We start from the raw sequence: 13,636 nt of genomic DNA on the forward strand, positions 1-13,636 counted from the left end.
CATCAATCATGTCGTTGACATATTTTTTTATGTAAAAATTAGTTACTGCAGTATCTTCTCCCTGCCACACGAGGGGGCATGGCACCAACCTGAGTGACTGGAGTAAAGCATATGATCCTAGAATTGTAGTGTTGTGATCATCTACCTCTGTGCTTGTTTGTGATGAACACATAGCCTATCATTAATATGCATAGAATCGTCAAGAGAGAATCAGATTAATCTCATGATGAGCGTCAAAGGATAGTTCCAGTGTGTTCCTTGTTCCATGTGTTATGTGTAACTCAAAGGATAGTTCCAGTGTGTTCCTTGTTCCATGTGTTATGTGTAACTCAAAGGATAGTTCCAGTGTGTTCCTTGTTCCATGTGTTATGTGTGACTCAAAGGATAGTTCCAGTGTGTTCCTTGTTCCATGTGTTATGTGTAACTCAAAGGATAGTTCCAGTGTGTTCCTTGTTCCATGTGTTATGTGTAACTCAAAGGATAGTTCCAGTGTGTTCCTTGTTCCATGTGTTATGTGTAACTCAAAGGATAGTTCCAGTGTGTTCCTTGTTCCATGTGTTATGTGTAACTCAAAGGGAAATTTGTTCACTGTTTGATCCGATAATAACCATTAAACCATAAACTCACTAATGGATTCATTTGTATGCATGTTTTATTGTTATACCTGCTACCAAATTGGCCAGCAATGGGTCAAACCATTTCTAAATGGATAGTTTCTAAGCATTTACCCCATCTCAATCAAATCAAATTGTATAGGTTGCTTACACATATTTTGCTGATTTTATCGCAGGTGCAGTGAAATGCTTATGTTTCTAGCTCCAACAGTGTAGTAATACCAAACAATACACACAAATCCCAAAAGAAAAATAAAGGAATTATAAATACCAGAACAAGCAATGTCAGAGTCCAGAATATAAATATCTATGTATTGATGGTGTGTCTAGACAGTATGGACAGTATATGTCAGAGTCCAGAATATATATATATCTATGTATTGATGGTGTGTCTAGACAGTATGGACAGTATATGTCAGAGTCCAGAATATAAATATCTATGTATTGATGGTGTGTCTAGACAGTATATGTCAGAGTCCAGAATATAAATATCTATGTATTGATGGTGTGTCTAGACAGTATGGACAGTATATGTCAGAGTCCAGAATATAAATATCTATGTATTGATGGTGTGTCTAGACAGTATGGACAGTATATGTCAGAGTCCAGAATATAAATATCTATGTATTGATGGTGTGTCTAGACAGTATGGACAGTATATGTCAGAGTCCAGAATATAAATATCTATGTATTGATGGTGTGTCTAGACAGTATGGACAGTATATGTCAGAGTCCAGAATATAAATATCTATGTATTGATGGTGTGTCTAGACAGTATGGACAGTATATGTCTGTAACGGCTTTCCTCTTCCTCTTCTGAGGAGTAGCAAGGATCGGACCAATACGCAGCGTGGTAAGTGTTCATCTTGGTTTTTTAATAAGAACACTGAACAAAACAATAAACGACAACGTGCCAAAACAAAACCGAACCAGTTCCGTGTGGAAACAAACACTGACACGGAAAATAAACACCTACAACCCAAAAGTGAAACCCAGGCTAACTAAGTATGATTCTCAATCAGGGACAACAATTGACAGCTGCCTCTGATTGAGAACCATCCTAGGCCAAACTCAAAAACCAACATAGAAAAACAAACATAGACTGCCCACCCAACTCACGCCCTGACCATACTAAAACAAAGATATAATAACAGAACTAAGGTCAGAACGTGACAATGTCAGAGTCCAGAATATAAATATCTATGTATTGATGGTGTGTCTAGACAGTATGGACAGTATATGTCAGAGTCCAGAATATAAATATCTATGTATTGATGGTGTGTCTAGACAGTATGGACAGTATATGTCAGAGTCCAGAATATAAATATCTATGTATTGATGGTGTGTCTAGACAGTATGGACAGTATATGTCAGAGTCCAGAATATAAATATCTATGTATTGATGGTGTGTCTAGACAGTATGGACAGTATATGTCAGAGTCCAGAATATAAATATCTATGTATTGATGGTGTGTCTAGACAGTATGGACAGTATATGTCAGAGTCCAGAATATAAATATCTATGTATTGATGGTGTGTCTTGACATTATGGACAGTATATGAATAGAAAAGGTGTGGACAGCATTAGTTATATAGGCAGCCTTGACTAGAATACAGGATATACACTGTATATGAAGCATTAGGATCACCTTCCTAATATTGAGTTGCACCCCCTTTTGCCCTCAGAGCAGTCTAAATTCGTCGGGGCAAGGTGTCGAAAGCGTTCCACAGGGATGCTGGCCCATGTTGACTCCAATGTTTCCCATAGTTGTGTCAAGTTGGTTGGAGGTCCTTTGGGTGGTGGACCATTCTTGATACACACAGAAAACGCAGTTGTGTCAAGTTGGTTGGAGGTCCTCTGGGTGGTGGACCATTCTTGATACACACGGAAAACCTAGCAGTGTTGCAAGTTCTTGACACACTCAAACCGGTGTGCCTGGCACCTACTACCATACCCCGTTCAAAAGCACTTCAATATTTTGTCTTATCCATTCACCCTCTGAATGGCACACATACCCAATCCATGTCTCAATTGTCTCAAGGCTTAAAAATCCTTATTTAACCTGTCTCCTCCCCTTCATCTACACTGATTGAAGTGGATTTAACAGATGACATCAATAAGGGTTAATGGTTTTCACCTTTTTATTTATTTATTTATTTAACCTTTATTTAACCAGGTAGGCTAGTTGAGAACAAGTTCTCATTTGCAACTGTGACCTGGCCAAGATAAGCATAGCAATTCGACACATACAACAACACAGAGTTACACATGGAATAAACAAAACATACAGTCAATAATACAGTGGAACAAAAGAAGACAAAAAGTCTATATACAGTGAGTGCAAATGAGGTAAGTTAAGGAAATAAATAGGCCATGGTGGCGAAGTAATTACAATATAGCAATTAAACACTGGAATGGTAGATCGGCAGAAGATGAATGTGCAGGTAGAGATACTGGGGTGCAAAGGAGCAAAATAAATAAATAAATACCAGTATGGGGATGAGGTAGGTAGATAGATGGGCTGTTTACAGATAGGCTATTTACAGGTGCAGTGATCTGTGAGCTGCTCTGACAGCTGGTGCTTAAAGCAAGTGAGGGAGATGTGAGTCTCCAGCTTCAGAGATTTTTGCAATTCGTTCCAGTCATGGGCAGCAGAGACTTGGAAGGAAAGACGACCAAAGGAGGAATTGGCTTTGGGGGTGACCAGTGAGATATACCTGCTGGAGCGCGTGCTACGGGTGGGTGCTGCTATGGTGACCAGTGAGCTGAGATAAGGCGGGGCTTTACCGAGCAGAGACTTGTAGATAACCTGTAGCCAGTGGGTTTGGCGACGAGTATGAAGCGAGGGCCAACCAACGACAGCGTACAGGTCGCAATGGTGGGTAGTGTATGGGGCTTTGGTGACAAAACGGATGGCACTGTGATAGACTGCAACCAGTTTGTTGAGTAGAGTGTTGGAGGCTATTTTATAGATGACATCACCGAAGTCGAGGATCGGTATGATGGTCAGTTTTACGAGGGTATGTTTGGCAGCATGAGTGAAGGATGCTTTGTTGCTATATAGGAAGCCGATTCTAGATTTAATTTTGGATTGGATTGCTTAATGTGAGTCTGGAAGGAGGGTTTACAGTCTAACCAGACACCCAGGTATTTGTAGTTGTCCACGTATTCTAAGTCAGAGCCGTCCAGAGTAGTGATGCTGGACGGGCGAGCAGGTACGGGCAGTGATCGATTGAATAGCATTCATTTAGTTTTGCATGCGTTTAAGAGCAGTTAGAGGCCACAGAAGGAGAGTTGTATGGCATTGAAGCTTGTCTGGAGGTTAGTTAACACAGTGTCCAAAGAGGGGCCAGAAGTATACAGAATGGTGTCGTCTGCGTAGGAGTGGATCAGAGAATCACCAGCAGCAAGAGCAACATCTTGATGTATACAGAAAAGAGAGTCGCCCTGAAAATTGAACCCATAGAGACTGTCAGAGGACCGGACAACAGGCCCTCCGATTTGACACACTGAACTCTATCAGAGAAGTATTTGGTAAACCAGGCGAGGCAATCATTTGAGAAACCAAGGCTGTCGAGTCTGCCAATAAGAATGTTGTGATTGACAGAGTCGAAAGCCTTGGCCGGTCGATGAATACGGCTGCACAGTAATGTCTCTTATTGATGGTGGTTATGATGTTGTTTAGAACCTTGAGCGTGGCTGAGGTGCACCCAGGACCAGCTCTGAAACCAGATTGCATAGCGGAGAAGATATGGTGGGATTCTAAATGGTTAGTAATCTGTTTGTTAACTTGGCTTTCGAAGACCTTAGAAAGACAGGGTAGGATAGATATAGGTCTGTAGCAGTTTGGATCTAGAGTGTCAGCCCCTTTGAAGAGGGGGATGACCGCGGCAGCTTTCCAATCTTTGGGAATCTCAGACGATACGAAAGAGAGGTTGAACAGGCTAGTAATAGGGGTTGCAACAATTTCGGCAGATAATTTTAGAAAGAGAGGGTCCAGATTGTCTAGCCCAGCTGATTTGTAGGGGTCCAGATTTTGCAGCTCTTTCAGAACATCAGCTATCTGGATTTGGGTAGGGAGAAATGGTGGGGGCTTTGGCGGGTTGCTGTGGAGGGTGCTGGGCAGTTGACTGGGGTAGGGGTGGCCATGTGGAAAGCATGGCCAGCCGTAGAGAAATGCTTATTGAAATTCTCAATTATAGTGGATTTATCGGTGATGACAGTGTTTCCTAGCCTCAGAGCAGTGGGCAGCTGGGAGGAGGTGCTCTTATTCTCCATGGACTTTACAGTGTCCCAGAACTTTTTTGAGTTAGTACTACAGGATGCAAATTTCTGTTTTAAAAAGCTTGCCTTAGCTTTTCTAACTGCCTGTGTATATTTGTTCCTAACTTCCCTGAAAAGTTGCATATCACAGTGGCTATTCGATGCTAATGCAGAATGCCACAGGATATTTTTGTGCTGGTCAAGGGCAGACAGGTCTGGAGTGAACCAAGGACTATATATCTTCCTAGTCCTACATTTTTTGAGAGGGGCATGCTTATTTAAGATGGTGAGGAAGGCACTTTTAAAGAATAGCCAGGCATCATCTACTGACGGGATGAGGTCAATGTCATTCCAGGATACCCCGGCCAGGTCGATTAGAAAGGCCTGCTTGCAGAAGTATTTCAGGGAGCGTTTGACAGTGATGAGGGGTGGTCGTTTGGTTGCAGGCCCATTACGGATGCAGGCAATGAGGCAGTGATCGCTGAGATCTTGATTGAAAACAGCAGATGTGTATTTGAAGGGCGAGTTAGTTAGGATGACATCTATGAGGGTGCCCGTGTTTACTGATTTGGGGTTGTACCTGGTAGATTCATTGATAATTTGTGTGAGATTGAGGGCATCAAGCTTAGATTGTAGGATGTTAAGCATGTCCCAGTTTAGGTCACCTAGTAGCACGAGCTCAGAAGATAGATGGGGGGGCAATCAATTCACATATGGTATCGAGGGCACAGCTGGGGACAGAGGGAGGCCTATAGCAAGCGGCAACAGTGAGAGACTTGTTTCTGGAAAGGTGAATTTTTAGAAGTAGAAGCTCAAATTGTTTGGGTACAGACTTAGATAGTAATACAGAACTCTGCAGGCTATCTTTGCAGTAGATTGCAAGACTGCCCCCTTTGGCAGTTCTATCTTGGCAGAAAACGTTATAGTTTTTTTGTCTTAGCCATGTCTGAAGCCAGGATTCAGACACGGCTAAGACATCTGGGTTGGCAGAGTGTTCTAAAGCAGTGAGTAAAACAAACTTAGGGAGTAGGCTTCTAATGTTAACATGCATGAAACCAAGGCTTTTACGGTTATAGAAGTCAACAGATGAGAGCACCTGGGGAGTGGGAGTGGAGCTAGACACTGCAGGACCTGGATTAACCTCCACATCACCAGAGGAAAAGAGGAGAAGTAGGATAAGGGTACGGCTAAAGGCTATACGAACTGGCCGTCTAGCACGTTCGGAACAGAGAGTAAAAGGAGCAAGTTTCTGGGCACGATAGCATAGATTCAAGGCATAGTGTACAGACAAAGGTAAGGTAGGATGTGAGTACATTGGAGGTAAACCTAGGCTTGAGTAATGATGAGAGAGATATAGTCTCTAGAGATGTTTAAACAAGGGAATGTCATCGCATATGTGGGAGGTGGAACAACACGGTTGGTTAAGGCATATTGAGCAGGGCTAGAGGCTCTACAGTGAAATAAGACAGTAATTACTAACCAGGACAGTAATGTAAAAGGCATATTGATATTAGAGAGAGGCATGCGTAGCCAAGTGAACATATGGGTCCAGTGAGTGGTTGGGCTGACTGGGGACACGGCGATTCAGACAGTTAGCAGGCCGATGCTAACAAGCTAGCAGTTAGCAGGCCGGGTTAACAAGCAAGCAGTTAGCAGGGGCTAGCAGTTAGCAGACCGGGTTAGCAAGCAAGCAGTTAGCAGGGGCTAGCAGTTAGCAGACCGGGCAGGCAAGCTAGCAGTTAGCAGACCGGGGCAGGCAAGCTAGCAATTAGCAGACCGGGTTAGCAAGCAAGCAGATAGCAGGGGCTAGCAAGTTAGCCTATGGGGGACGTCGCGATGGGGTAAGTCTGTTTTTGCCTCTTCGTGCGGTGACGTCGATAGACCAGTCATGGAATTAGTAGGGTTCCAAGTAGCTCTAGGTAGCTAGCAGGCCTAGCTGGTTAGCAGAATGGGCCTTCAGCGGGCGTCGTGCATGAGGGGCCTGGTGGAGTCCTGATTGAGATAATATTTTTATGTCACGCCCTGATCTGTTTCACCTGTCCCTGTGATTGTCCCCCACCCCCCCCCTCCATGTATTTATCCCTGTGTTTCCTGTCTCTCTGTGCTAGTTTGTATGTAGTTGGTATGTATGTTTAGTCAAGTCAACCAGCGTGTTTTTCCCTGTACTCCTTTTCTATTCTCTTTTGCTAGTCTTCCCGGTTTTGACCACTGCCGGACTCTGGACTCCTTTCTCGCCTGCCTGATCATCCTGATCATCCTGATCATCTGCATACCCTTCAAGTACCTATTGGACTCTGACCTGGTTCTGATCTTGTGCCTGTACACGACCATTCACTTGCCTACCCCTTTTGGATTAATAAACATTGTAAGACTACAACCATTTGCCTCCTGTGTCTGCCTCTTTTTATTTCACCTTTATTTAACCAGGTAGGCTAGTTGAGAACAAGTTCTCATTTACAATTGCGACCTGGCCGAGATAAAGCAAAGAAGTTCGACAGGTACAACAACACAGAGTTACACATGGAGTAAAACAAACATACAGTCAATAATACAGTAGAAAAATAAGTCTATATACAATGTGAGCAAATGAGGTGAGATAAGGGAGATAAAGGCAAAAAAGGTCATGGTGGCGAAGTAAATACAATATAGCAAGTAAAACATTTTTAAAAAGAAACACTGGAATGGTTGATTTGCAGTGGAAGAATGTGCAAAGTAGAGATAGAAATAATGGGGGTGCAAAGGAGCAAAATAAATAAATAAATACAGTAGGGGGAGAGATAGTTGTTTGGGCTAAATTATAGATGGACTATGTACAGGTGCAGTAATCTGTGAGCTGCTCTGACAGCTGGTGCTTAAAGCTAGTGAGGGAGATAAGTGTTTCCAGTTTCAGAGATTTTTGCAGTTTGTTCCAGTCATTGGCAGCAGAGAACTGGAAGGAGAGGCGGCCAAAGTAAGAATTGGTTTTGGGGGTGACCAGAGAGAAATACCTGCTGGAGCGCGTGCTACAGGTGGGTGCTATTGTAACAGTATAACTTTAGACCGCCCATACCCGGGCGCGAACCAGGAACCAGAACCAGAACCTCTGCACACATCAACAACAGTCACCCACGAAGCATCGTTACCCATCGCTCGTCAAAAGCCACGGCCCTTGCAGAGGTCAAGGTCTCAGAGCAAGTGACGCCACCGATTGAAACGCTATTTAGCGCGCACCACCGCTAACTAAGCTAGCTGTTTCACATCCGTTACACTCACCCCCCCTTTTGACCTTCCTCCTTTTCCGCAGCAACCAGTGATCCGGGTCAACAGCATCAATGTAACAGTATAACTTTCGACCGTCTCCTCGCCCATACCCGGGCGCGAACCAGGGACCCTCTGCACACATCAACAACAGTCACCCACGAAGCATCGTTACCCATCGCTCCACAAAAGCCGCGGCCCTTGCAGAGCAAGGGGAACTACTACTTCAAGGTCTCAACCTGTTGGTGGAAAATGTGTTGTATATATTTGATATAATTATAAATGTGGCATAAACATTTAGAAAATCTGATTCACCCCTAGCTGATCATTGTCTACAGCCAGCTCTGATCGTAGTGTAATGAATCTGGCAGGGAGAGAACTCGTCTGCAGTGGTCGGCAAACCCTCAACCTTCTGGCCCTGCGTGGCATTAACTGTGTCACAAAAGCATGCTGAAGTAGTAAAGTCGATATCCACGATTAAAAACACAGGCTCGGTACAGTTATTGTTATTTGTGGTCGTAAAAATGATTTTAAATGAATTCTATGAGGGGGAGGGTGTTCAGTTTATTTTACAGTACAAGGGGAGGGTCATGTGAAATAATGTGTAACTTTGGGGAGGGTGTCATTATTTTTTTAGGACACCTTCATTTGGACAAGCCCCTCCCCCCAGTACATTTTGATCTGTCCCTTTGCAAGACGTCTTCAACTTCCAGTGAAGTGAGGAATGTGAGTCTTCTGTGTATGAAGGTACATGTCACCAACACAATATTGGAAACATTATTACATTTCACTTTCAGTATTTTGACTACACTGAACACATATTTTGGAAACATGTGGCCATGATATTAAACAGACTACTTTAAAAAAGTGCCAAACTGAATAAGTTTCATGAAATTGAACATTGTTTTATTTCTTATAACATTAAATTGTAAAGTTGATTATAAAATTAGACTTGTGTACAGAATGATTGATGAAAATGAAAAAAGGGCTTTGTGTCATCTCTTTATTTTAAATTGTTGAACATTCTAAGTGCCACTGTACAGTATGTTTGAGAGGCCCTAACTTCAAAGACTGTTAAGTCATTTATGTTGTCCTACTGTGTCATACACATCGATTTCTTCCCTCTCAGCTTCTCCCCCAGAGGGTAAAATGGCTGCTCCAGGACAATCTGACTTTTCTCTAATGTTAATAGACCTCTACACAGCGAGTCATGGATCTTCTGCCAGGACTCCATCTCTGTGCGCCACAATGCTGATCTGGCACGGATGAGCTGGGATCTCTCACTCTTGCTGCCTTTGGCCAGGCTGACGCTGTCTTTACAGATGAAGAAGACATCCAGGCCAATGAAGAGAACGTTGAGGGTGATGAGACCAGCCCGCGCTGACTTGGAGAGGGCTAGTGGGGTGCCTTTGGCCACCTGTCCAATATCCGGGATGTCCTCGGCTAGCTTGGGCAGGTTTCGTGCTACTTTGCCTTCCTGGAGCGCCAACTTACCAGCGCTTGAGATCAGATCTTTGTTTCTAAGAACTTCTGCTGACTTAAAACCTGAGGAAAGGTCAACTAGGGAGTCAATGCGTTTTCCGATGGTCCAAGTGGTGGCAATCACCTTCCTTGCTCCAACCATGTTCACCGTACTCTGCCCCAGGATGGGCTCTATATTCCTGGCCACATCCTCCAGACACTCCTGGAGACTCTCCACATCCTCCATGAAATTCTGGAATATGTCACTGGCTTTCTTCTCATGGATGCTATTGACCTTCATCTCTGTGATACCAGTAGTTAAACTGTTGACCCCACTGGTGACCCCCAGGCTGGCCCCTGCAATGGTGAGAGCCAGTGACACCCCAGCAGTGACAGGGGTCAGAGCTAAGCCCACGATGGATAGGATTCCTCCAGCCACACCCACTGAGCTGCCTGCCACACTGGAGATCTTAGCCCCCAGCTTCATCCTGTCCAGCTGCACAGCATTCTCCTCCAGATCGGTCAGAAACTGCTCCATCCTGGGTCGGCGCTGGCTGAACCGGCCAATGAAGCGCTGAGCAGCCCCTTGGAACAGGAATGTCAGTCTGACTTGCGGGTCCATCCTGTCGGAGGGGAAAGATATCTATTTACTGTTTTCCAATAGACTAGTTCTTGAATCTTGTTAAAAAATGTCAACATAAGTTTTAAGAGAAGAACCAAACAATGGCAGTAAAACCTACCTGATCTCACTCAGCTGATTCAAATGTTGGAGCATATTTTGTATGGACTCTTCACTCACACCACCAAGGTTGACCACAGGGATGTCATTCCTCTTTTTCCAAAACATCATTTGACTGACTGAGTTACTGTAACAATGAATATTCATTTCAACAATAAATTATATTCATTACATTATTTTGTGGCATATTAATTATATCACATAAGCCAAAGAACCTTGTCAAAATTACAATAAAAATGAAAGGAAAATAATACACCTATGCTAATATAATATACATGCTGATATTAAAACTGTGTGAGGGATCTTACCCAAGTTTACTCCCAGGCTGTTGTCTGATCTGTAATCTAGAAGTAAAGAATGGACATCAAGTGTTTGTAAAATGGCAATGAAGAACATTACGTACGTTAATGTTGAAGAAATTGTGATGGGAGCTCCACTTACCCCTTCTCCATCCTTTTACAGACCTGCTGGCTGATTTCTATGTATCTAACCAGTTGGCAGGCCAGCACCTCTACATTGAGGAGGCTGGGCATAAAGAAGGCCTTAGCATCCCTCTTAAAATAGATGAGGAGAGGGCAGGCCATTCTGGCAGCAATGATGACAGCCTGAACACTGGCAGGGCTCGTCCCCTGAGGCAGACAGAGGAACCTGTTCTCCTCAAACACCAACAGACAGGTGACCGCCAGACACTCCACAGCATCCAGGAAGTAATCCAGCTTCTCCAGGCCTCCCAGAGTGTCCTTTAGTACAGCTCCCAGCTCCTTCTCCAGCTCCTCACGCCTACTGTCTGCAGTCCCCTGGGTCAGACCGCTCCATACGAACTCCCCAAACGCCTTGGCCTTGGTCGCTGAGTTACGGACATGGTCGAAGTTAAGGTCAATTCTCTCTGCCCTCTCCTTGATGTCCCTCATCATTTCCAGATCTGTCTCCCTCTGAAGGGCCCATTTGGAATGCCTGTCACAGAACTCCCTCACTGTGTGAATGTGGCTGAGGGTGTCTGAGATGTACTGGCCCAAGAGCTCCCTTGTTAACTCTAATCTGTAACAAAAGAGGGATTCAGATAGGAGCTTTACTATTAAAATTCAGGATAATCACTATATCAAATTACAAAGTTGTAGATTTAGAGTGCCTATAGAACTTTACACTTTTATTGAATGGCCTTCATTGAAAACCTTTGATTCTTTGTCAACACTGCCCTCTGTTGTCTATGTAAAGTAATACAACACCTCTCTCCTTTTTTTGCCACAGTAATTTATTGCCCCAGTTATTAATAGTCTCACCGTGACATGGCGCTCTCTCTGCACTTTGACATTTCCCAGTTTGGTTGATATTGTTTCTGAACAGAATTCGTCTTGTATTGGACATGTCCATTAACTGTGGATCAAATAGTCAACAATCATGAAAAATTGAAGTGTACATTTCTCTGCTGAAATCATTTAGAATCAGGATTCACAGACATGGCATGGCTTACGTGGGCAAACATGTTTAGATACTTTTCGAAGTAAAACGTTTCTTTCGTGTAAAAAAAAAATGGATTTATTAAACCTCACTCACCTTGACAAAGACCCTACTGCACGCAGACAAAACTTAAATGTAGTCTCTTTAAATGGGTCAACATGCTTCGACTCGACTGGGGAATAGCCAAGTACCAAACGAGCAGGGTTGCCAGGTCCAGCTAAAATAACTAGATCAATGACCAGTCAAAACCTGCCCACAGGTCCTGAAAACTAACCCACATGTTGCAGCAAGAGAGTTGCCACATTTATCCAATGAAGCTTTTTTTTCACAACATTATGGAGCGAATTAGGAAGGAATATCGACGCAATTTGTAATGACCTAGGCTAAGAAGCAACATTCGGTTTTTCATCAAAATAATAATTCTTCCAAGTTTAAGAATATGTCACCGTATACCACAAACCTCTGTGGCGACTTATTGCTATTATAATCATGTTACCAACGTAATGAGAACAGTAAAAAGTAATTTATTATCAAACCCGTGGTACACGGTCTGATATACCAAGTGTTCAACCAATCAGCATTTAGGGCTCAAACCACCCAGTTTATAATTGTAAATAAATCCAGTTTGCACATGTGCATAACTATAGATAAATCCAACAGGAGAGTTTGCGTGATGAACGTTGGACAGAGGATCTCGAAATCTCTGTACAATAAATACTTGGACAAACTTCGAAAATATTATATTAGGCTATTTTCTGGCAATTGTGCCTTTATTATGTGCCAGATGTTAAGACTACAAAACAATCCGTGGTGATTTTAGCATGTAAATCTTGGTGGGGCAACAACATCAAAAAGTGTGATGCATGCCAGCAAAGTCACTACACAACACAACACTAAGCAATACATGAATTGCACTGCTATACCACCTGGTTGTCAGCGGAGCCTTGTCTGGCAGCGAAACAGTTAATTCAGCCTAATTTACTGCCTTTAAAAAAGATATAGCTGATATGGCTGACTTGCTTAAACAAATATGGTTTCTACTGACAATTCAGATGTACAAACTATGGCATAAGGGGACAACAAGCGGATAAGAGGCAATCTGTAATTTCGATTAAGACATTAATGAGCGAGCTAGGATGTACATTCAGCACTTTTGAAATGTACTGTGACAGAATTCAGAACATGCCGTTCTTACAGTGTTCTTCCTGTACACCAAGTCAGAACCGTAGGATAAATAAAGGGGGCATATAAGCAGACAATAAAAGCTCTTACAATATTCAACGATCACGTCTCTCAAAAACAGGTTATAGGCTACATGTGCACCACCAAGTCAGAACATTAGGCTAAATTAAGAGGTGAAAATTATTATGGTGAGGCACAGGGGCTACTAACAGCTTACTACACAACATACACTTAGTATTACATTCTTAGTTACAGTATACATATCTTCCTGGCATATTACATCATTTATGCAGCAGCATACAATACATTTTTGGATGCACCTTGTTGTGCTGTGTTCAATTGAACAGGAAGGTCCTTCATGGCCAATATTTTTTTATTAAACTTTGTCATCAAAGTCTGGAATTCTCTGAATTCATGGTGCTTTCAAGACAACTGGGAACTCAAAGAAGAAGTTGAATCACGATGATGTCAGTGATCTTCAGGTAGTAGCTCTAGAAAGAGGCCCAAGTTCCTGATTTACAATTCCGAGTTGGATGAAAGTTCAAAACCTATTTTCCCAGTTGTAGCTCTTTTTTCCAGAGTTCCCAGTTGTCTTAAACTCACTAAAGTCAGATTATGCAGTTCCGAGTTAACAGTTGTTTTGAGAGCGGCACAAATTATGCATCATTGATATCATGGCCA

At 43.0% G+C, this 13,636-nt stretch overlaps 1 protein-coding gene across 1 annotated transcript; it reads right to left on the minus strand.

Moving 5' to 3' along the window:
* Window positions 1–9,103: 9,103 nt before the first annotated feature.
* LOC110486628 lies at window positions 9,104–12,248 on the minus strand. Its single transcript, XM_036938667.1, has 6 exons — window positions 11,870–12,248; window positions 11,596–11,689; window positions 10,757–11,353; window positions 10,624–10,659; window positions 10,317–10,442; window positions 9,104–10,199 (listed from the first exon to the last, which is right to left on the minus strand). Exons 2-6 carry the CDS (start codon window positions 11,625–11,627, stop codon window positions 9,209–9,211), a joined length of 1,782 nt encoding a protein of 593 aa, XP_036794562.1. The 5' UTR covers window positions 11,628–11,689; window positions 11,870–12,248; the 3' UTR covers window positions 9,104–9,208.
* Window positions 12,249–13,636: the final 1,388 nt, after the last annotated feature.

Source organism: Oncorhynchus mykiss, chromosome 12 (assembly GCF_013265735.2).
Source record: "Oncorhynchus mykiss isolate Arlee chromosome 12, USDA_OmykA_1.1, whole genome shotgun sequence".
Lineage (NCBI taxonomy): Eukaryota > Metazoa > Chordata > Actinopteri > Salmoniformes > Salmonidae > Oncorhynchus > Oncorhynchus mykiss.